The sequence below is a fragment of the Gouania willdenowi genome, chromosome 22 (assembly GCF_900634775.1).
Source record: "Gouania willdenowi chromosome 22, fGouWil2.1, whole genome shotgun sequence".
Lineage (NCBI taxonomy): Eukaryota > Metazoa > Chordata > Actinopteri > Blenniiformes > Gobiesocidae > Gouania > Gouania willdenowi.
The window spans coordinates 18,345,725-18,368,108 of record NC_041065.1 but is presented as its reverse complement, the minus strand read 5'-3'; the positions used below and the strand labels follow the sequence as shown (position 1 = coordinate 18,368,108).

The window sequence follows — 22,384 nt, the reverse complement described above, 5'->3', positions numbered from 1 at the left end:
AGTTGCTTTTGTTACAGCCGCTCAAGAAAATATCACAAATAAAAGAATAAACGTTAAATAAGTGCATAAATAATAAAAGACTGGTAAAAATAAGGATTAGATACACACATTACAGTAGTAAAAAAAAAGTAAGATAGATAATACTAAGAATATTTATACAAATATACTACAGATATTTATATACAAACAAGCTGTGAGGCTACAGTGATGCATTTAGTTATATTTGCCAAAATCATTTCTTTAATGCACTTTCTGCTGTCACCCTTTTCTTATTTTTCTCAGAAAAAAACATTTTAGAAGTTTTTCCGTGAAGGTTTTCCTGAGTGTGACCGAAATGTGGGGGTTTTTTTTCCGGGGTTTCCTCAACTTATGTGACTACAGTGATGCTCAACATCAGAACAGCAAAACATTTAATCTGGATCTAAAAGGAAATAATCCAGCAACTCTGTATGAACTGTGTAAAGCCTCAACCATTTAGACTCCAGGCCTTGAATTTTATTTTAAATATGTATATTTTTATATTTACAAAAACATAGTTCAATTAAAACAAATCATGATAAAAGCTAGGGTTTTTTTTAGTTTTTAGTGACTTAATGAAGCTTTATTTAAAGTTTTTTTTTCCCCATAATTTAACCATTTCTTTATGCCTTATTATACAATTTAGTAATTTATTAAAGTCCTATATTTAAAAAAAAAATCAACTACTTTAATTATTATTTTTTACCTTCCTAAATATAGACTCTTTAAAATCTTTAATATTCTTTAATGTAAAACTCGTAGATGTTTTTTTAGGTCAATAACTGCTGGAATCTTATCGGCCAAATGTTGATGATCACATCACAATAAGACACTATCACTGCTGATCTGAAAGTGTTGAAAATATGAAGATTGTGTGTGTGTGTGTGTGTGTGTGTGTGTGTGTGTGTGTTTAGTGCTCTGGCTCAGTGTGGCGTGGACGTCTATAAGAAAGTGGGCTCTCTGTATCCAGAGATGAGTGTCCATGAACGATCACTGGACTTCCTCATCGACCTGCTGCACAAAGACCAACTGGACGAGACCGTCAATGTGGAGCCGCTAACTAAGGCTATTAAGTACTACCAGGTAACACACACGCGCACACACACACACGAATGAATACAATGGACGAGGAAAACACTCTAAACAAGTTTTATTGCATCACTCCCATGAGCGCACATGATCTCAGATCGAATGACTCAGCTTAGACAGATGCTGACTAATAAAGAGTATAAGGTGTATGTGTATATATATATATATATATATATATATATATAAGCATCACCTCTGCTCCTGTAGCCCATTAATATCCTTTATTGAGATGGTTCAGAGTTACAGCAGCAGAGAGAAAAAAGAGTATGGAACAGGAAACACTGTTACCGTAGTCAGGCACCTCGTGGAGTGATATGTACTGTACTGTGCTTCAACATACTGAACTGAAGAAGTGAGTGTATTGTTCTGTATTTTATGTGTTAAACCTGAACAATGTTGAGAGTTATTGTTAATGAGTTGAATAAAGTTTGACTTATCTGACTATTTTGTTTAACTTAATGCATCTTAATAATAATAATAATTATAACAAACCGGTGCACCTTATAGTCCGGTGCGCCTTATGTATGAAACTAGACCCAGTCAGACCCATTCATTGATAGTGTGCCTTATAGTCCGAAAAATACGGTATTTGTTTTCTGTATCTTTATTTAATTCTGGGCTGTAAATTAAATAATTAAGTAAAAGGTGTGTAGCTCAGTGGGTTGAGCGCCCGCCCCATGTACGGAGGCTGTAGTTCCTCCCCTCAGCGGGTCCAGGTTCGATTCCCGGCCTGGGACCCTTTCCTGCGTGTCATTCCCTGCTCTCTCTCACCCCCTTCCTGTCAAGCACCTGTCATATAAAGGCCACTAGAGCCAAAAAAAATCCTTAAAAAAAAAAAAAAAAAAAGTGACTTTAATGATGTGTGTCCCATTCCAGCAACTGTACAGCATCCATTTAATGGAGCAGGACGAAGACTGCACTGTGCAGCTGGCTGATCACATCAGGGTAAGTGAGAGCGTGAGAAACGCATTCAGCCTCAATCGTGTAACTATTACGTATAGAGCTCATCATAGATTAGTACCTAGAAAAGTCCATCATATCATATTTCAGGACAGACAGTGAAGAGACACGTCTTCAAAAAACCTTAGAATTTAGTGAAAGCTCGACCCAGAAACTCTTTGAAAATATAAACCTTACCTTAAATGCAGGGGGTGAGGTTATGAAGTGGAATAAAATGTAAAGATTATCCACCACTTTAAAGGTTTGGGAATATATAGATATTTTATTTCAATAAATACTGTAGAATAATAAATAAGTAATCAATATATTTGAGTGTAGCATTGTTGGTTTGACAAACTGTTGTTTTGTCTCATAACTTTTTCAGAATAAAGGAATGTGGTGAAGTGTACAGTAAAATGAGTTCCCAATTCAGAAATAATTTTGTTTCCAGGCATTTCACTTTGCATTTTACATCTTTATGGTTAGCTGTGATGATGAATAGTTTAGTCCTTCAGATCAATCACTGAATTCTTTCTGGTTTATGACAATCTTCTGCTCTTGTGCAGTTTACCCAGAGTGCTTTGGACTGCATGGCCGTGGAGGTGGGGCGTCTGCGTGCGTTCCTGCATGCCGGTCAGGAGAAGGCTGACCTTGCCGTGCTGTTGAAGGACCTGGAGACGTCCTGCAGCGACATCCGTCAGTTCTGTAAGAAGATCCGCCGCAGGATGCCCGGGACCGACGCTCCCGGCATCCCGCTAGCGCTGCGCTTTGGACAGCATGTACGTACGCGTTAACGTCTCCACACGTGCTGCATCCTTTTGTTAGAGCAAGGGTTGATGAAGTCGTCCTCGTGTCGTCCTGGCAGGTGTGCGACACTCTGTCAGACTGCAGGAAGCACCTGACGTGGGTGGTGGCAGTGCTGCAGGAAGTGGCGGCAGCCGGCGCTCAGATGGTTTCACCTCTGGGGGAGCAGGAAGGGCTGTCGGCTGTCAAACTGGAGGACGTGGCATTCAAGGCTGGAGAACAAGTACTGATGCTTCAGTTCAAATACAAATCCTCAGACAATGAGACAATCTGACTCTACATTCATTATAGTTCATTGAGAGGCTGTTTAAACATGAGCTCAGATATAAATATTTAAGGCATCACCAAGAATCTCTGAGATGATTTCTTGCTGTTTTATCGAGAGGTTCTCATTACTGTAACGTATTGTTTACCTTTCACAACAAATCATCACTGTACAATCTTCCAACTGCCATTTTAGAAATTCCTAAAATATCGTTATTATACTGCTCTCTTTGGTCCATTTCAGATAAATAAGGTTTTTTGTTCTCACTTCTCAGGTACTTATTAATTAAGCCAATAACTGGGTTTCCATCACCCTTGGAAATGCGCAAAATTTAAAAATACAAAGTAGTCATGGAAACATCTGAATTAAAAAAAGAAAAACACTGAAAAATCACTAAAAAGTCTTTACGATTTCATGAGGAGGTATTTCAGAGATTTCCATATTGAAATGTATTGTAAAAGCGTACCTGGTCACATGACGGGACGTATCTGATCACATGACCACTTATCTTTTCATTTCAACTTTTAGGCACATACAGGTACACAAGTACAGCTTGATGTTATGATTATGCATTTTAAATGTTAGCATTGCACTCATAGTACCCAGACACAAAAACTAGTAAAAATAAATGAATACAATAAAATAAATGAATACAATAAAGTAAAAACATACATACTTGTATACATACATACACTCACAAACATACGTATGCATACACACACACACACACACACACACACACACAAAAGGCATGAATATTATTAAAGTAATCTATAAAAGTTTGTGAGATTAAATAGAAAATGTTTACCTTTTCTCTCAATAAACATTTCTCAGCATTATACTAAAATGATTAGTGCCACATTAGACAATAAAACAACAAAGGAATACAGAGTATTATAAGGAGTGTTTGAGCGTTCAACTTCCTGCTGTGAAGTCGCGCGGGATGAGATTTCACAGGAGTTACGAGGCTCCTGCTCAAAAAATACCTTCAATGGAAACACTTTCAAAGCACAATTATACTTTGTTGAAACTTTAGAAATAGCGCTTTTATTTTGCAATAATCTGTAATGGACACACAACCAATGACGACACATTCATCACCAACAAAACCTTACACACAAATTGATGCTTTCACGACGTTTCCAAGCACCTGTTTAACACACCTGTGCATTCCCAGATCTACGGCTCGCAGGGCACCAACCCCTACGACTGTCTGCGACAATCATGCTGCATCGTCATAGCAACCATGAACAAGATGGCGACCGCCATGCAGGAGGGAGAGTACGACTCTGAGAAGCCTCAGGGGAAGGTGTGTGTGTATGTGTGTGCTCGGCTCTCAATGTGACAGAACGCGCTGAGGGGTTAACGTGAAGCACAAACTGTGTCCTCCCAGAATCCTCCGCCTGTAGAAGTGCGAGCTGCGGCTCTGCGAGCAGAAATCACTGACGCAGAAGGTCTTGGTTTGAAGCTGGAGGACAGAGAGACGGTCATCAAGGAGCTGAAGAAGTCGCTGAAGATCAAGGTGGGAAAAACGCGCCAGACATTCACAATAAACGTGACGAAGCTGAAAGTTGTAAAATGTGAATTTAAAAATTGTTATTATTTCAGTATAGTCAGAAGTAAAATATTTTTATTAAAGAATTTCAAGAATTATTAATTGTATGATAGAATTATTGAATATTAATTTATAAAATACATTAAGTGATTTTTTTTTATTGTTATTTTTATATTTTTTGCACCTGCTGTCTAAGGTATGCCTGTTTTATTATTACAATTAAATAAAATGTATTTATTTTATTGCATAATTGTGACCATCACCAGCCCTCCCTAAGGAAGGGTAAGAAATACTTTATTAAAGGGAGAATATAAAGAGGGCAGTGTTACACTTTGGTGAGAGGGAAGGGAACAGGGAAGAGGGAGTCAGGGTAGGACAATATTAAGTGATTTAAGAAAATGATTTACGTTTTATTTTACAATTTGTACAAATGTTTAATTTGCTAATTGAATTGTGAATTATTAAACTTTTTTTTTTTTTTTTTAACCCTGTTGATCAGTGAGCATATCTGCTGTTTTCAATTCAGTGAATTGAACAGAATTGTTCCAGTTTTCATTTCATCAGTGCAGAAAGGTTTCAGTGCCTCCTGTTGGCGTGTCTGTGTGTTCAGGGGGAGGAGCTTAGCGAGGCCAACGTCCGCCTCAGCCTCCTGGAGAAGAAACTGGACAGTTCGTCCAAAGACGCAGACGAACGTGTGGAGAAGATCCAGACTCGTCTGGATGAAGCTCAGACGCTGCTGAAGAAGAAAGAGAAGTAAGAGCGAGGCCTTCAAAGGGCGGGGAAACCAAAGCGGCTCTCTTTTTTTAAATTATTTTTAAATTTTCTCCTTTTTTGATTTTTTTCTTTCTTTTTCTTCTTTTACTCTTTTTTTCTTCTTTTTTCTCTCAAGAAAAAAAGGGAAAAAAATATATAGAGAAAAAACAGCGGTTTTCTGATGCATCGTCCTCTATATGTGCAGGGAGTTTGAGGAGACGATGGACGCTCTGCAGGCCGACATCGACCAACTGGAGTCAGAGAAATCTGAGCTGAAGCTGAGGATGAACAGTCAGTCTAAGTTGGGTGGTGACGGACTGAGAGGATCATCGGGCGTCGCCTCCATCGTCACGGGGATGGCGGGAGGTGAGCGTCAGTGTTACTTTATTTCAAATGTGTGCATAAATCAAAGCTAAAGCTTCTCACTGACTCTCTCCTAATCCTTCTCCTCACTCTGCAGAGGAACAAAAAGGTATCTGCACGTCTGCACGAGCGTCTGTTCCATAGAAGTTAAACTAAGATGTGCATGTTTGTTTGTGTGGTTTTTTAATCAACGCTTGACCCTTTTAAAGTAGGATATTGTGTGTGAAGTTTTTCAGTTTCACAGATTTGAGCTCATTTCTGGCACAGAAAAGGCATGAAAAATGCTAAAATGAAGAAATAAAAGGGTTTAACTTAATACATTTATCATGATGATCCGTGTAAAGTCTACTCTCTCTCTCTCTGTGCAGCGACCATCATGTCTGGGTCAACTTCCGGTTTGCAGGTGATCGACTCTCCTCTGCTGACTCAGCAGATCGATGCACAAAGACTCTGCATTAAACGACTTAAGAACGAAAACAACAGGCTGAAGGTACAAGAGAACGTCTGCCCTTCTTCAGCCACAGCTATGCTATGCTATGCTATGCTATGCTATGCTATGCTATGCTATGCTATGCTATGCTATGCTATGCTATGCTATGCTCAGACAAATGATGGTTCTCTGTGGTAAACAGTCAGCTTAGTGGATGCAGTAGATATGGATAAATATTTCACGAGTGCACATGCATATTGTTTAAACTATGCTTAGTAGATATTAGGAAAATGATCTTAGCTTGGAAATAAACTGACGAAGGAGATAGAATAGATAGAATCCTTTTATTGTCACTGCACAAGTACAATGAAATTGCAGATGACCCTCCCAACAACAACTACACTTCAAACATTCAAGCCAAACAGACACAATCATCATAAAAACGAGATAAGGTACGGTAAAAGGCTGTGGGAATAAGAATTTCATTAATATAAAAATGCATGGGTATAAAATATTTAAAATATATTTTCTATATATTAGTTGTGATGACTATTTAGAGAGTGGACGGCAAGGAACATGTACAATGTTGTGAATCCCTCACGTGGTTTTCCGATGCGTTTCCCCCTCACAGGCGGAGAAGATGCGCGCTCAGCTCGCAGCTCTTCCTCCTCTCCGCGTCTCCAAGCTTCCGTGCCGAGATGGAGGCCAGCCTGAGGTTCTCTCTAGCGCCCTCTACCGTAAGACTGACCAGCTGCTGGAGACGCTGCTGCAGATGAGCGCCAACGTCAAAGTGGTAGACGTCACCGGGAAGTCTCCAGGTGGGCCAGACAAGAGCAGCTCTTTGGCTGCATACATAGCAACCCCTGACAGCTGTCACCTGTACTATAAAAACTCTAACGTGTTGAAACTAACATTTTATTTTATCTATGAATACGATGAAGTGGCACAAAATCAGTTTTTTGCTGAGATTTATTTAAGGCCTCAATTATCAACCTTGTGAGAAAACAGGTGCAAACCTGAGTGCACATTTGGTCATACGACAGGACCAACGTGTGATTCATGAAACATTCGTATCTGACCAATGCCAGCGTAAAAATGATCGGGTGTTGATAAATGCGGCGGCTGAATTTGATAGTCATGAACGTGTTTCGCCCTCTTGTTTCGGAGGCCCCGCCCACTGAGATTAAAATTGGTATTCTCACATCCGAGGTGGAGCAAAACGAAGTGCTTTTTGACAGTGTGAAAACTGGAATTAAAGAATCACATTTATAAACGCTCTGTGGAAGAGAACATGCTACCGAACAGTTGACGTCTGCCCCCCTGTGCGCGCTGCAAACAATTTCAGAGATCCTGGAGACACACACACAAATATGACGTTTATATCAGATTCAGTCCGCACGCTTTAAGCAATGAATATCACATTAAAAGAAATTAACAATTGAAATTCTTTAAAAAAGCCTTAAAAATGACTAAATGTCCCTTGTATGTGTTTGTTATGCCTTCAGCCAATGTCACCTATAATTCATAATTAATCACATTATTGATTACTGCAGTGCATTTGTAGAAGTTTAAGGAACTATTTACATTTCACTCACATTTGACTGTGCTGAACCACAAATTCACACACTTTAGATTTTCGTACACAAGCTCAGAGCTGACGTGAGATCTGCTCGTAGCGTACTCTCACGTCAAAATTCATAAATACCGAAGATTGCGTGAATATGGTCAAACGCGCATCATACGCTTAGATCTGAACGTATGAACGGTTGATAAATGAGGGCCGCAGTGTGTTTAACAGCTATAAAATGCTATTTTTTTTACCTCCTGCAGTGACAGCAGCAGCACAGCTGTTGGAGCAGACGGCCAGACTTCAGTCACTCAGTGACACTCTGGACCGACTGAAGGTACCCACAGATCAACCTTTTAATTCACAGAACATTACTTCAACATCTTTGTTAACGTAATCACTCTCCAACACTTCAGGGCGAAGTAGCCGAGCACGTGGTCAACCAGCAGCCTGGAGCTAGAGTCACGTCGGATTTTGCCACATTTCCCTCAAACTCATTTGTTAAGGTAGGATGATTGAAGCTGGTTTAAAATGCAAACAGACATTATTTATGAAGCCTTTTATTACCACCAAAGCACTTTCATTCCAGCGCATTCTGTAGCTTCACTTATTAAACTGTAGTAGATCTCAAACACAATCAGTGTGACTTACATACTTTATTATGATATTACAGGGAATACCGAGAACAAACTAGAACAAAAAAGGTTTCAAAATAATCACTGGTGAAGAAATCTGAAAAAATCACAGTGAGAATAAAGTAAAAAAAAAACACTATTTCAGGGACTCCACATCCCACAATGCAATGCGCAAAGTGTTTACAGTGGAGATGAAAACAAACTTTTAAGTGTCACATTTTAATTTTTTTTTCTTTTTTTTTGAGTAAATAATGTATGATTGATCTATGAGGCATAACCTATGATTTCATCTGATTTAATATAATAATAATAATAATTGAGAGTTCTTTCCACAGTTTGCAATTGAAGCCTCTAAAAATATTTTAGCTTGATTAAATTGATGAATTTGAGATATCTACAACTGGATTATTTGCTAATTTATACAAAAATTCATGTTTTCTCTGTCATTTTTACTGTCTCCTGCGGGCCGAATTTGGCCCCCGGGCCTTGAGTTTGACATATGTGGTTTAAGGAGTTATTTGGATTGTGCTGAGGTCAAAGTAACAACGTTCACACTGAATTTTGTGTGCGTGTGCGTGTGTGCACAGGCTAAAGAGGAGCAGCAGAGCGAGCCGGTGCTGGTTGGTCGTGTGATGGTGCCGTGCGGCCACGGTCAGGAGCAGATCCATCGCCTCGTCCTGTCACACACTCAGCTACAGCGCATTCACAGTCTGCTGCAGACTTAAAGCTCCGCCCACTGCAGCCTAACCCCGCCTCCTTCGTGGAGACCAACTGAAGGTGCGACAGCGAGCGGAAGAAGAAGCATCTCAAAAGTAAAGAGACAGCACTCGTTTCTCAACTTATCTCTTGTTTTTGATGTTTAACGTCTTTATGTATTAACTGAAACTCACTGGGCTTTTAATGAGTTAATTAATCATTTCCTTATCGCTAAGTATTGGATCAGAGAGTAGATCATGTGATTAAACCTGAATAAAATGTAATATTGATATAACATTAACAAAAACATAGGAGTTTTACACCAAACTGATGAGAAATTTGAGGCAATTTAAGCCGATAAATGGAATTTTATCGTATTTATTTTTAAATGTAAGACCGCTCATCATTAGGATTTTGACTCTGCCAGATGGAAGCACACGTACGGCAGCTTTTTGGCCCAGCCTGGTTTATCATGCACTAAATTCTTGCAGCTCATTTGATTTCTTTGGCCAGTTTATAAAACGTGTAAAAGACTAATTCACTCATTCATGAATGCACTCTGCTCCTGCTGAACATGATATGTGTGTGTGATGTTAATCAGGCATCATTATAGTAGTTATTTAACCTGCTGCTGATTATGTGAACCAGCAATGAGTTGGTTTTACCATAGTAGGCATTAAGTACTGCAGTTTAATCAATGACATCTGATCAAGCTGAAATGGAAGGAAAAAAAGGCCACAGGTTTGAGTTAACCAGCTTAGTTTAGCCGATTCATGCTAAGCTCAACTAGAAAGTGTTACCCACATATAAAATAACATAATAATATTAATGCATTGGATTTTTATAGCACTTTTTCACAGACACTCAAAGCGCTTTGCATTGATGTGCATTATTCTTTCACTCAACACACAGTGGTGGTAAGCTACTATTGTAGCCACACCTGTCATGCAATCTTAACATGCATGGCAGCATGATAACCTGAGGAAAGCTGGTTTATTTAAAATATATATATATATATGTTTCCATTATTTATTCAGACTTACATTACCCAGTAGAGTAAAACTCAACATGAATTAGTTTTGTCATTCACTAGTTGAGGAATGCTAGCTAAAGCTAATCAGTTGAACAACTAGTTTATGTTAATGAGGTAAAGGAAGTTACATAGTTTTTGTAAAATCAGATGAGAAACACAGGCTTATGTTCAACAGCTAAGGAAAGCTGGGTTCAGGTTAACCCGTTTACTAAACCATTACCGTTTACTGGGTTGGTGGTTTTTTATCTTACATTGAGTATTTATTAAACCGTGAGTTGTAAATTATTACTTCCTCAGTCACAGCTGGGTGTTCCTCACGTGTGCAAACACAGTTTGGATTATATGTGAGTATTTAATGTAATTTAATCTATTTACAGATCACTTCTTCTTGCCTTATTTTGAAATTAAAAACACTATGTTGCAGTCAGACTGTTGGTGGCAGATTTGCCTCTGTTTTTAACGGAACAAATCCAGATTTATTTATTCATTATGTTTACATCGTTCTGTAAAGACTTGAAGTTTTACTTTAACGGGTCTGTTTATTGTTGATGTAGCTGTTTTCTCTCTGAGAGACGCTGATGGATGAATGCTGCTTCCTGCTCTGCTCCACCAATAAACACATCATCTCAGTCTGTGCAGCGGCTCAATGACTTCAATCAGTAAAAATACACTGTTTATTTTTAACAGTAAAACCCACACGTTTGATCCTTTTACACCATCTATTAAAAAGGTTTTAACAATCAGTCCTTGATGTTCCATCACGATCTAGAAGTGAAACATATACTTTGTTTTAAGTGGAACTAAAGCCCAAACTCACTTTTTTCTACTGAATACATTTAAATTTGGGTATTAAAAAGTGTTGTCGATTGATCCGAGCTTTTAACATTTTAATTTTGCATATGTAGTCATTCAAAATATTTTTAAATCATGTGTCAGCATAAATAGCACTACTTAATACCCAAATACAAATGTATTCATCAGAAAAAAAAAAGTGTGTTTGTGTTTTAGTTCCACTTTAACTACATACAGAGCAGACGATCAATGACTTCATTAGAAGAAGAGTTGATTATTCAGTGCCACGCCAACTTTTTCCCCAGGACTCGGTTTGTGATTCTCTGAAAAACACAAATGTTTCATCGATCATAATTTCCCTGAAACTGGATTAACCTGAGTTAATCTGAACACTTTCAAACACTCTACGGTCGTACCTTGTTGTAAAGTTGGGCGTTGAGTCGATTCCATCGATACTCTGCTTTCCTCTTTTCTTCTTCTCTCCTCCTCTGAACCTCCGGAAGGTTCTCGTAAATCCTGAAGGAAACACAATCACAGATGTGAACAATTACACATTATGAGTGTCTATTTAATCCATTTTCACGACTTCCAGGTTTTATAAAGCAATACATCACTTCAATAGTATAAACACATGAAGATTGATTAAAAATCCTGTGGTATTGATAAGATTATTTATTTAGTGGTTATTGTTAATCCTCTAATGCCTAGGTTCCCAAAGTGGGGTACGCAAATTGTCACAATTTAAAAACAGCGTCACAACAGTTAGGAGCCTCCATGCCTTTGTAAGACTGCCCTCTAGTGGTGAACTAATTCATTACACAGCCAGTCATTCTGCTCTTACATAAATCTCATTGAACGATTTGCACCCATGACTCGTGCTCATTTCACCGTACGCGATAAACCGTTGAACAGGATTTTTTCGGGTCACAGACTTTGGCGCAACACGGCCAGCCCCTGGAGCACTGGACATGCAATAGAAGCTAACTGCGCATGCGCATCCGTCATGTTGGAAAAAGGTAAGAATCTTTCCTTTAATTGTTAGGGTTAGAATTATTTATCACAGTAGGAAAATTTAAGGTAGCAAAAAATTTTACGTATACGTCTAAATATTTACTACACTTTCTGCCCCGTAGTGCTGCTCATGATCATTTTACCATTTGTTAGAGCTGCTATCTTTACCAGAAATAACATATTTATTCCTCGTTATTGTTTGACACAGTTTAATAGGGCTTTATTTACCGGCTAGTAGTTCCTACTGCATATTTACAAGTTTAAGCGTAAGCTACATCTGAATGAGGTAACCTTTTAAATAATAATAATGTAAAGTGTAAAAGTAAGACGTACTGCTTGGACCTCTGGATCATCTCCTTCCTGGGGACGGCCCTCCTCAGCGAATCACAGCCTACACACACACAAAAAGTGTGAACTAAACACTGCATGATTGGATGGTTCTGGGGTCAGACCAGTGGGTACCTGCAGGCTTTGGCAGCCTTTCCCATCCTCCCATCCTGTGGAGAAGTAGTTGTTCTCTCTCTAAAAGGCTAAAAGGCATCTGTTGTCGTCTCTCCTCCGCCCGCAGAGCCAAACGCTTCAGCCTCTGCCTGGAGTGGAGGATGAAATCTGGCCGTTGTGTCTCCAGCGCCTCCTGCAGGAACACAAGGAGTTTTAAAGAAATACAGGAATTTATTCTAAAATTAAACTAAACAAAATCAAATACTAAAAAAAGTTTCTTAGAAAAATGTGTTCAAGAAGTGCATTAAACTACCGTCCAAATTTGTTTAAGAAATTGTGCCCATTGTCCCCCAAATAATCCGGAAAAATAACATTTTCTCATTTATTGAATTAACAAGAGAGCAAGTAACGCCATATTTCATAATAAATCAAAAAAACTAAGTTAAACTGACCATAATGCAAGTAACATATTTCATAAAAAACCAAAACTCAAAAACTAAATTAAACTAATCACCTGCATAAAAAACTAATGTAAAAGTGCATTAGTCCAAAATGCAGGAAATAACAAATCATTGTTTGCATTTTGTGACAAAAAACTTTAGAAAACAAAAAAGGAAATGCTGTGATGGACTGGCGCCCTGTCCAGGGTGTACCCCCGCCCAGCGCCCTATGAGAGCCGGATATTGGCACCAGCAGACCCCTGTTAAACGGGAATAAGCGGGTATGAAAATGGATGGATGGAAAAAGGAAATGTATTTTTTAAAGTCAGCTATTGATAGTTTGTTCTTTGTTCCACTTCACTTCACATACCTACGTAAATCATTTATTTTATCATTTATCTATTGCAGTCTAATAACTTAATACTCTTAATTTCTGCTACATTTTTGAATATTTTTTGTAAAATAAAATGCATGTGGTTTCTTAGACTAAATTAAAAAAAAAAAATCTGACCTGGAGTGATACTGGGCTCAGACCAGTGGACACTGGTTTGGTTCTTTGGTCTGGAGGATGATGATGATGGTGATGTTGCTCGTTGATGTCCTGATGGATCTGCTTCTGTCTGAGTGGTTCTCTCCAGGAACCCACTGGGCTGTACGGCTCAAACCAGGCTCCGTTCATGGTGTGAGTGGGCCGTTCCTCGTCCTCCTCCCTGTTCTCCTTCCTGGCATCTGACCTCAGATAGTCCGCCCGGATGAACCAGGAAACACCTGAAAGATTCCCATCAGGATCAGTGATGTCATCACTTTACCTAAGGATGAATGTTGTTTAAATGTCACACCTGCAGGATACGCTTTCCCAGGACTCCTCTTGTTCTTCCTCTGTCTGTGGACACTTTGAGACTTGGACGGACTCCTACGCGCTCCTCTACCTCTCGTTACGCTGGAAGGAGGCGTTGAACTCTGCTCTGACGCTCGGGATGTAGCCGGTGAAGGGAAAGTTGTCCCAACATCGCGGGTGTGTCGCCTTGTCCCGTTACTCACGAGCTCTAGATCACCTGAGGTGAAAACAGACGACTGAAGTAAATCATGTGTCAGCATAAATAATCAATGATCTCAACCAGGGTTTGGGTCAATCACATTTACGTCTTCAACTATCCATGTTCAATTACAACTCAATTACCTTTATCTTGACTGACATTTTTTTTCCATTCACCTGCTTGGATGCTTTTGTTGACGGCTCTCTTTGCCGTCAGCAGCATCGTGGAGGGACCGCGGTGAGCCGGGACCTCGTAGGTACTGGTCGATGACGTGGAATCCACCACAGCCTGTTATTACAACATGTTCATTTCTTACCAAAACATGTTTAAAGTGAATAAATCACTTCACAGTAAATGTGTTTCTGTACGTACGGATTTGTTGGTGCTCTCTGACGGGGCGATGGTGATGATGTCATCATTGCTCCTACTTTCCTCCTCCTCTCTCTGCTTGTTGATGATGCTGTACAGTTTACGGAGGCTGGAGCTGCTCTTAAGGTGCTGCACTTTGTGAGCTCCATAGGCCCGAATCAGTCGAGCCGTGTCCACAGTGGACATGGAGGACCGAGCGTCTGTAGACTGGGAAATGCTGGAGGACGTGGACTGGGATGTTTCCTCCTTATGGAGCCTCAGTTTTAACCCTTTGTTTCCTTGAACCTCCGTGTTCCTCGTTGTCCTCCTGTGCTGTGTCCCACCTCTGCTCCATGGTTCAGAACCATCCTCCTCCCGTCTATCGCGCAATCGTCCAGCACTCGATCTGTTGATGAGGCGAGACAGACGCTCCAGTCGCTCCAGCAGCGACGCCTCTCTGTCACTGGTTGGACGCGACTGTTCCGCCGCCCACTGCTCACAGAACTTCTGCCAGAGCAGATCCAGCCGGCTCTGCTGTGAGGCTGGTTCTGGGATGGGGCTGGTTCCCTGGTCCCTGCTCAGGGCTTCCTGGTGGATCTCTGAAGAAACGCTGGTTGAAGAGGTTTCATCCTCTGCTACAGCTGCATCTAATGAGGAGACAACAAAACAAAGTGGGAACAAAACTCATTCTTAGCAGCTCTGGTTTTAAAACTCAGCATCGCCGTCATATAATAATACACGACTAGGGCTGGGCAATATGGACCAAAACTCATATCTCAATAAAGTCTGATTAGAAAGACAATTCTAGGTTAAATTTGCTGATGCAAAATGCCACACAGACTCATTTATTAACAAACAGCTGCACAATATGTGCTACTCATGTCTTTTTCTCCCCTAAGGGATGCACTCAGAAATCCATCAAACTGTGATTTTCATGCTATACTAAAACAAGTAATGTAATACAAAATAGGTTAAAAAAGAAAAAAAAAAAAAAAATATATATATATATATATATTAATATAGGTTATATTGTCATTTTCGCCAAAATAGAAAACTTGATATATGTAGAATCTTGATATCGTCCAGCCCTATACAGTATATAACTCTATTAAATTAAAATACAAAGCAGTTTACCTGACACCAGAAAAATAGAAATAGGAAAAATACTACTAATGTACTATTATTAGTACTATAGTAGTATTATAGCAAACAACACTCCTAAATTCATGACAAATAGAAGGTAAAAACATAAATAACAGCAGTTTTTCATTTTCAAAAAAGTCTTGAAAATCTACTATTTTTGTTGTTAGTTTGTAAAACTGAACTTCAGAACTGTCAAAAACTGTGAACAAATAATACAGCTCCTTCAAAGTTAAAGTAAAGGTTTTTCTTGTTTTATTTTCTTTTAACTTAAGAACCAAGCAGAGAAAACACACACATGGACAGCCAGTAAAGATCCAGCGCTGTATAAAAGAATGAACACTATGGTGGTAAATTGTAAGATGAATGGAAGGATATGAGGAACAACCTGTGATTGATTACAACATCCAACATTCTGCTTTTAAACACATGTGACAGGCTGTGATAGGTACATCTATGTAAATGCATTAAAGTGGTGAGTTTTTAGCATTCCAACAGAAACGTTCCTTTTAGCTGTGATTCCTGACACCATCAGCAGTGAATTGGGGTCTGTCTGTGTTCAGCTCACCTCTGCTTGGTGGATCCTGCATTTTAAAGGTGGTTGTTTTCAGCCTCTTACTGTAGATTCCCTCTGTGTGTCTGATGGTGACTCCACGGTCCAGCCCCGGGTCTCGATGACCCAGGACGTCGCTGCTGAAGCGAGGCGGCACTGCGTCGTCAGAGCCTGTTCAGAGGTGAACAAAGGTAAGTGTGAGTTGTGTTTCTCCGCTGGGGACGTGGATGGTCCCTCTCCCTCGGACTCCACGGGGGCCTCAGCCTGCTCTTTGTTCCACTGAGCCCCTGAACATGAATAATTAAGGGGGTGGCTGCTGGTGTGTGTTACAAAGGAGCAGCTGCTAACCGCACAGGGAAGAGTGTATTGAGAGCAGAAACTCCACGTTGGTCTACAACTGGATAAGATCTGCTGAGTGAAAATAGTTTAAAGACACTTGATTTCAAAACTTTGCATTACAGCACTGATTTAATATACATCATTCATCCCAATTAGACACTGCTTAAATGCAATATACTGTATGTGCTTTGATGAGCCTTAAACCCTTAGATCAGAGGTGTCAAACAAATTTGAATTCAGGAGCCAAATACAGATAAGTTTGATCTCCGGTGGGCCGCAGAGGTGGGGGGAAAAAAAACAATTTTAACACTTGTGATACTTTGTATTTGGGGAAATTTTGTCAAATTATTTGAGGATTGTCAGCAGGTTTTTGAAAATGTGGTTTCTTCAAACACAAAAATGACTTCCCTCGTGTTCTACAAGCATGAGAAAAATGCAAATATTGCCCACTTGAATAATTGTAATGTTCTACTTCGAAATAAAACTGCTGAAATGTTGCGTGTTTTTTTTAAAGTGTATTATTTTGCAAAGATGCCAATATTTATTTATTTGTTTGGATATGATACAGTGATTTAAAATGACTCCCAATTTCTGCTTAATTTCAAGAAATGATTCCCATTAAAAGTTTCTATTTTTTAAATATTGCCGAAATTCCTGAGCTTAAGTTCCCGTGGAAATTTGCCAGATATTTTGCGCCCCTTTGAAACCCTACTGACATATCCACAACTAAATCATTTGCTCATTTACACAAAGGCTCATGTGTTCTCAGTCATTTTTCCTTTCTCCTGCGGGCCGATTTGGATGCTCAAAACGGCCGGATTTGGCCCCGGGGCCTTGAGTTTGACACTGGGCCTTAGACGCACCTGAGTGGGAGCTCTCCATGGTGGTTTCTGTAGAAGACACGTCAGCTTCTGTCTGAGGGACGTAGAAGAGCTGCTCACTGCCACGAGGTTTGTACGGCAGAAGTGGAACTGTGAAAGAAGGGAGAAGAGTTGTTTGACTAAGATCTATTTAAATAAAAACAATATAAATCAACCAGGGTTGGGGTCAGTTATAATAGTAATCGTGTAACTGATAATGAATTATAATTACGGCGTAATTGTAACTGTAAAAATGTGTTACTGTTGTAATCGTGATTGAATTGTAATTGAGTTCAGATAATTGACTTTGTGAATACGATTGGCATTGAAAAATTCTATGAAAACTGTCATTTACAATTGAAATAAAAACAAAACTGTGGAACCATTTTTACAGTTCTATTTCTTACACATACATAATTATCAATCATTAAAATATGTTTCATGTCAACTTTTCCAACTACCTGTCAGTTCTCTTTAGGATCATTTTACCCTTAAAACAAATTTAATCCAGGGCTATACTGACAGAAAAAAATATTAAAACCTATTTTTTCATGTATAATTAGGCCTTACAAGGAAATAAAAGATGAAAAACTAATTGGATGATTTATAATATTTTAGTGTATTTTATGGCTGATTTAAGACATGGGTGAAAAGTGACCAGTTATCATAAGAGATGCTAACAGGAAGCTAACACAAGAGGAAGCTTACGTTTTATGGGGCTATTTATTAAAGGCTCAGTAATTGTGATAAATTGTAATTGTTCTTTAGTAATTGGGAACGTAATTATAAATTACTTTCAGGGTATAAATAATAATTGTAATTTTAATTGGTCATCGTAATCATAATTGAGTTGTAATTGAACAAAAATGTAATTGACCACAATTAGCCTACCTGGTGTTTCAGCTGCGGGGCCTCTCAGTGATTTCTCAGCTCTGTGGGGGATTGTTGACATTCCGGTCGCTGTTCTCAGAGGTGCAGCGCTTTGAAACATGGTGGTCCTTCCTGACGCCTGCAGCCGTGCAGGCTCTCGAGCGTCGGACCACTCCTGAGGGCTGGACGAGCCCACACCCTCATCTGGACTGCTGCCTCTTGATGAGGAATGTCTGGGAGGGACAGAGTCTCTGTGTGGGAGCAGAGGAGCCACGTTTGGACTTCTGGAGAGGTCAGAGGTCAGTGTTTGATGATGTTTGGGGGACAGAGTGAGATGGACGTGCGAGACGTGGCCTGCCGTGGCTGAGGAGGATTGGTGTGTTTGGGTTGTTTTTTCTATGTTTCTGGAAGCCTGAGCTCTTTCGTTCTGGACATGTTCTCCATCTGAAACCTGTGAGGATGGAGCAGACTGACCTCCAACTGTCTCCTGCCTTGTCAAACCTTCTACTGCTGACAGAGAGGTCACATTCTGATCTTCTGTGGTCAGAGGAGGTCCAAACAGTCCGTTTGTCTGTGTACTTCGTTCTTCTTTGCTTTGAAGCTGTATGTGAGCCGCTGTGGGTTGGTCTGAGGACAGTTCTGTTAGGTGTAGCAGCTCTGGGGTTAAACTGAAGGCTGTGGGTGAGGTGGACGGTGAAGAGGAGGCAGAGCGTCTGCATGTGGCGATGGTGATGGATGTGAGGGCCCTAGGGTTTTTTGTTGGGATCCTCACTCCCTCTCGGGAGGCGATCTCACATACTATGTCCTCCAGATCAGTTTGAAGTTGTGTTTGGACCTGCGTGGAAGTCTCAGTCAGATCCACGATGGGGCTTTGCTGAGGCTGGCTCAGAAACACATTTCCAGGTCTTTTGGCTGCATATGTTTCAGCAGATGAAGAAGGTCCATGCAGGCTCCGGACTCTGGAACTGGAGGTGGAACTGCTCTCTGTGTCCGTGCTCGGCAGACTCTAAATAGAAAATACAAGTCCGTCTCAAACTGTCACATGGGTTGATTATTCCACCGCAATAACAACACCAGTATAATATTTGCACTGCAACCAGTGGACCCAGTAACTGGGGACCTTTTTTTCCTCCAAGTCATTGGCTTGGATTTGTTGACAGCTTAGATTTGACACACCAGTTACCTCAATCAGGATCCTGTTCATGTGCATAGATGTAAAAAGAACATCAGAAAGACACATGTAACTGTGTTTTTAATGAGAAATAAAAACTTGCAAACATTTATCAGTGGGAGGGTTATTCACAATGTGCCACATTTTAAAATCGAAAATCAAAACAAATCACTATTAAAAACACTTTTCTAATCATAGTCACTTGCTACAGTAGATGTGGAAGTTAATACTTTACCTTCAGTGGGTTTTTAAACAGCAGTTCTCTCTTAATCTCTTCAATTTTACTTTTGTCTTTTTCATCCAGGTGTAAAGGTCCGAACTGCTCCCCAGATATCTTCAGTTTAATCCCCTCTGCAGCAGCAGAAACACAACCACTCACACATGAATGGACACTAACTAAGATTACACGTTTCATTTTAATGCAGGCAAAATTTAAAGATCTTCAATGAGCTGCACAGCTAATAATGAGCCATATCATGTTACTAAAGGCTTTTGGAATTAAGTTTACACTTATGCAATTGATTGTGGCAGACATTTTATACGGAAGAGGAATAAGGCCAATTTTGAGGGAGAAAATAATTTGGGTTAAATCAAGAATAAAGCCAAAATGTCGAGATTAAAGTTGAAATTTCAAGAATAAAGTTGAGAAATTAGATTAAAGTCAAAGTTTTGAAAAAGAACTCAAAACACAAGATCGTCATATCGCCAATTCACCATATGACAACAAACAGCAGATCGTGTATCGATGAATGCATTAAACTATACTTCAAAGTTGGGTTTAATAACAAAGAGATTATTTCTTTTTTAGCTCATAAAACACAGCGTTGTAATCTCTTTAAGGACTTAGGATCTATTGCCAAAAACTGAATCTGTTCAGAAGAAAAAACAGTCAAGTTTGGAAGAAGTGGAGCATTCAGTCCCGTAATTGGCTATTGAGGAGCTACGGAAACAGTTTAGGGACAGTTTTGATGGAGACCGTTGTCGAATATGGTAAATTGGCCCTAGTCAGCTTTCGTAGATTTGACTTGAAGAGCAAACCTTCGACTTTTATCACGGTACTTTAATCTCAACATTATATATAAACTTTATTCTCTAAATTGAAACTTTAATCTCGATTTTATTCTTGATTTGCCTGAAATTATTTTCTCAATGAAAATTGGCCCTAATCCGCAATTTTGAACCTAAATGTAGCAACAGAGGGAAATCTTTACCGCTGGCTTTGCGCTCGTTGTCAGTGAGACTGGGTGTACTGGACATCATGGTGGCAGGAGACTCGTCCTGCAGTAGTTTGGCCACTCTGAGAGCCAGCGAGCTCTGGCTGCTGCCCTCACTCATTACTTCCTGATCAGTGTCTCCCTGGACAGCAGCTGAGGAGGTGACACTCTGAGCAGGATCTGCAGGCATTGTCGTCATCTCCATCTCCTCCTCCTCCTCCTCCTCCTCCTCCTCATCCTCATCCTCATCCTCATCCTCATCCTCATCCTCATCCTCATCCTCATCCTCATCCTCATCCTCCTCATCATCCTCATCCTCATCCTCATTGACCTTGTCATCTGCTGAGCTTACAGGAGAGCTGAGCTGCTGTGAAGGCTGGATAAGTGACGTCTGGTTTGGAGCTTGGTCGGGTGGTGCAGCGCTGCAGCCCTCAGGCTCAGTACGCAGGACAGACTTAGACAGGACTAAGGATGTCCCTGTGGGGCCGCTGTCTACTGCTCCTTGGTATGAAGCTGCAGTTGATGCAGGAACTTGAGCTTGTGTGGGCGGAAAATCGAGGTTCAAACTCTCCTGTCCAATAGAGCCTTGCCTCTGTTTGTCAGAGGTCAACATGGAGTCTGAGGGAGAACTCGTCCACAGCAGTGAAGAAGGAGCTCCTGCATTGAGGGAGGTGGAAAATAAAGAATCCTGGAGCTTGTTTGTTTTATTCTTCACTGAGACGGATGCACCATCTTCTGTGTGAGGCCGCTGTGGTGGAGAGAACGCTGAAAAAGACTCGGTCAACAACAGCGAGTCAGCTTGCATCACGAGATTCCGTAACTCCGTCATAGCCTTAGAGCCAACAAAAGAATCTTGTCCAGCTTCATCTGAACTTTGACTCAAATGTACCACTGAATGGTCCTTCACCTGAGTTTTTGTGGCAGGGACCAATAAATCCAAATCTGACTTTCTCAGCTGCTGACTTATATTTAAAACGGAGGACTGGGAATCTTCTTCAGACTGACCGTAGGATGGCACTTCGTTCTCACTCTCCAGAGCTGGTAGTTTTGATGGAGGGGACGTCCACCTGGTACGACCAGAGACAGACACGGCTGGGCCAAGACTGTCCACGCTGATTGGAGGAGAGGTGTTGGAGTTCACTGACAAAACGCTGTCTTCTTTGTGGGGATTGTTACCTGAAAAATCAAGACAGTGTTTTTTTCTTTTCAATAGGGATGTAACGATTAATCGTAAGACAGTTAAAAATCGATTCATAGGTATCACGATTCATATTGATACTCTGAAAATTGAATTGCAGTACTTTTTTAAACAGCAGAGGGCGCTATATATTTATCCTTCTCTTGTCCAGACACGTAGGCGGTGGGCGGAATAGCCTACTACTCTTGAACATGTTCATAAATGATTCCTTACCCCTTTAGCACCAAAAGAATATCTGTAATATTACTTGGATATCTGTAAAAGTCACGTTTTTCTAATAGCTCTGTCTGCTAGCGCATAGCATCTCTTCTTCACTGCAAGAATAGCTGCATGCTAACCGGCCACTGGGTTACCAGCGCCCTCTGCTGGTCGAAACAAATATCTGGTGTAATTACAGTGCAATGACTGTTTTTTTTTAAATCTAATTGTTGAGGCACAAAATACATTTTCAGTTGCACTTTTAAAAAGAAAAATAACTATTATGCAGTTTTGCATTGTTTACTATAGAACCAGAATTTAAATTAATAGGCTTCGTCTTCATTTGTATTATTCCTTTATTTATGTCATTCAGGATTTATTTTTAGTTAAATTGCATTGTTTTGAATAGTTTATCAAGGGATTCTTTTGACAATGAAAAATAAAAAGGAAAATAATACAGTATTTTCTAGTTTTTTTCCGAAAGAAATAAAGGAATATTTTTCAGTCATCATTTATCTACAGTCCCATTTTGTAAAATAAATCGTGAGAGAACGTATCGTGAACCCAGTATCGTGAATCAAAACATATCGGGAGTTGAGTGAATCGTTACATCCCTACTTTTCAA

General features: G+C 40.0%; 2 protein-coding genes across 14 annotated transcripts in view; one reads left to right on the top strand and one right to left on the bottom strand.

The window, feature by feature from the left end:
- The window catches only part of dctn1b (dynactin 1b), a 33,134-nt gene extending 22,351 nt beyond the window's left edge, over positions 1-10,783 (top strand). For 7 of the 12 annotated variants that reach the window (XM_028437284.1, XM_028437283.1, XM_028437281.1 and 4 more), the window contains 14 exons: positions 933-1,101; positions 1,984-2,052; positions 2,613-2,825; positions 2,912-3,073; positions 4,293-4,424; positions 4,509-4,637; positions 5,281-5,423; positions 5,629-5,789; positions 5,884-5,895; positions 6,155-6,276; positions 6,848-7,034; positions 8,047-8,120; positions 8,200-8,289; positions 9,006-10,783. In XM_028437284.1, the coding sequence (XP_028293085.1) occupies positions 933-1,101; positions 1,984-2,052; positions 2,613-2,825; positions 2,912-3,073; positions 4,293-4,424; positions 4,509-4,637; positions 5,281-5,423; positions 5,629-5,789; positions 5,884-5,895; positions 6,155-6,276; positions 6,848-7,034; positions 8,047-8,120; positions 8,200-8,289; positions 9,006-9,143 (1,801 nt within the window). In that variant the 3' untranslated portion in view covers positions 9,144-10,783. The remainder of the gene's footprint in view (positions 1-932; positions 1,102-1,983; positions 2,053-2,612; positions 2,826-2,911; positions 3,074-4,292; positions 4,425-4,508; positions 4,638-5,280; positions 5,424-5,628; positions 5,790-5,883; positions 5,896-6,154; positions 6,277-6,847; positions 7,035-8,046; positions 8,121-8,199; positions 8,290-9,005) is intronic. The other 5 variants (XM_028437286.1, XM_028437285.1, XM_028437287.1 and 2 more) reach the window with 3 other exon arrangements.
- A 24-nt stretch (positions 10,784-10,807) lies between these two features.
- alms1 (ALMS1 centrosome and basal body associated protein) lies at positions 10,808-20,567 on the bottom strand. Of its 2 annotated transcripts, none has more exons than XM_028437289.1 (13): positions 20,361-20,567; positions 19,385-19,500; positions 18,000-18,984; positions 17,112-17,219; positions 15,925-16,080; positions 14,241-14,863; positions 14,012-14,156; positions 13,671-13,886; positions 13,343-13,599; positions 12,413-12,584; positions 12,284-12,341; positions 11,356-11,455; positions 10,808-11,262 (listed from the first exon to the last, which is right to left on the bottom strand). In XM_028437289.1, exons 1-13 carry the CDS (start codon positions 20,560-20,562, stop codon positions 11,218-11,220), a joined length of 3,183 nt encoding a protein of 1,060 aa, XP_028293090.1. In that variant the 5' UTR covers positions 20,563-20,567; the 3' UTR covers positions 10,808-11,217. The 2 variants fall into 2 exon arrangements, with proteins under 2 accessions (XP_028293090.1, XP_028293091.1); XM_028437290.1 differs by having other exon boundaries at positions 14,045-14,156.
- Between the last annotated feature and the right edge of the window lie 1,817 nt (positions 20,568-22,384).

Bases quoted from the DNA above. Each gene is read 5' to 3' on its own strand.
- alms1 (XM_028437289.1), bottom strand. From the start codon at position 20,562: ATGACGACAATGCCTGCAGATCCTGCTCAGAGTGTCACCTCCTCAGCT. The intron at 18,985-19,384 runs GTAAAGTATTAA...TTTTCTATTTAG, and splicing joins TGTTTAAAAACCCACTGAAG to AGTCTGCCGAGCACGGACAC. The intron at 11,456-12,283 runs GTACGTCTTACT...TGTTTCCTTCAG, and splicing joins ATGATCCAGAGGTCCAAGCA to GATTTACGAGAACCTTCCGG.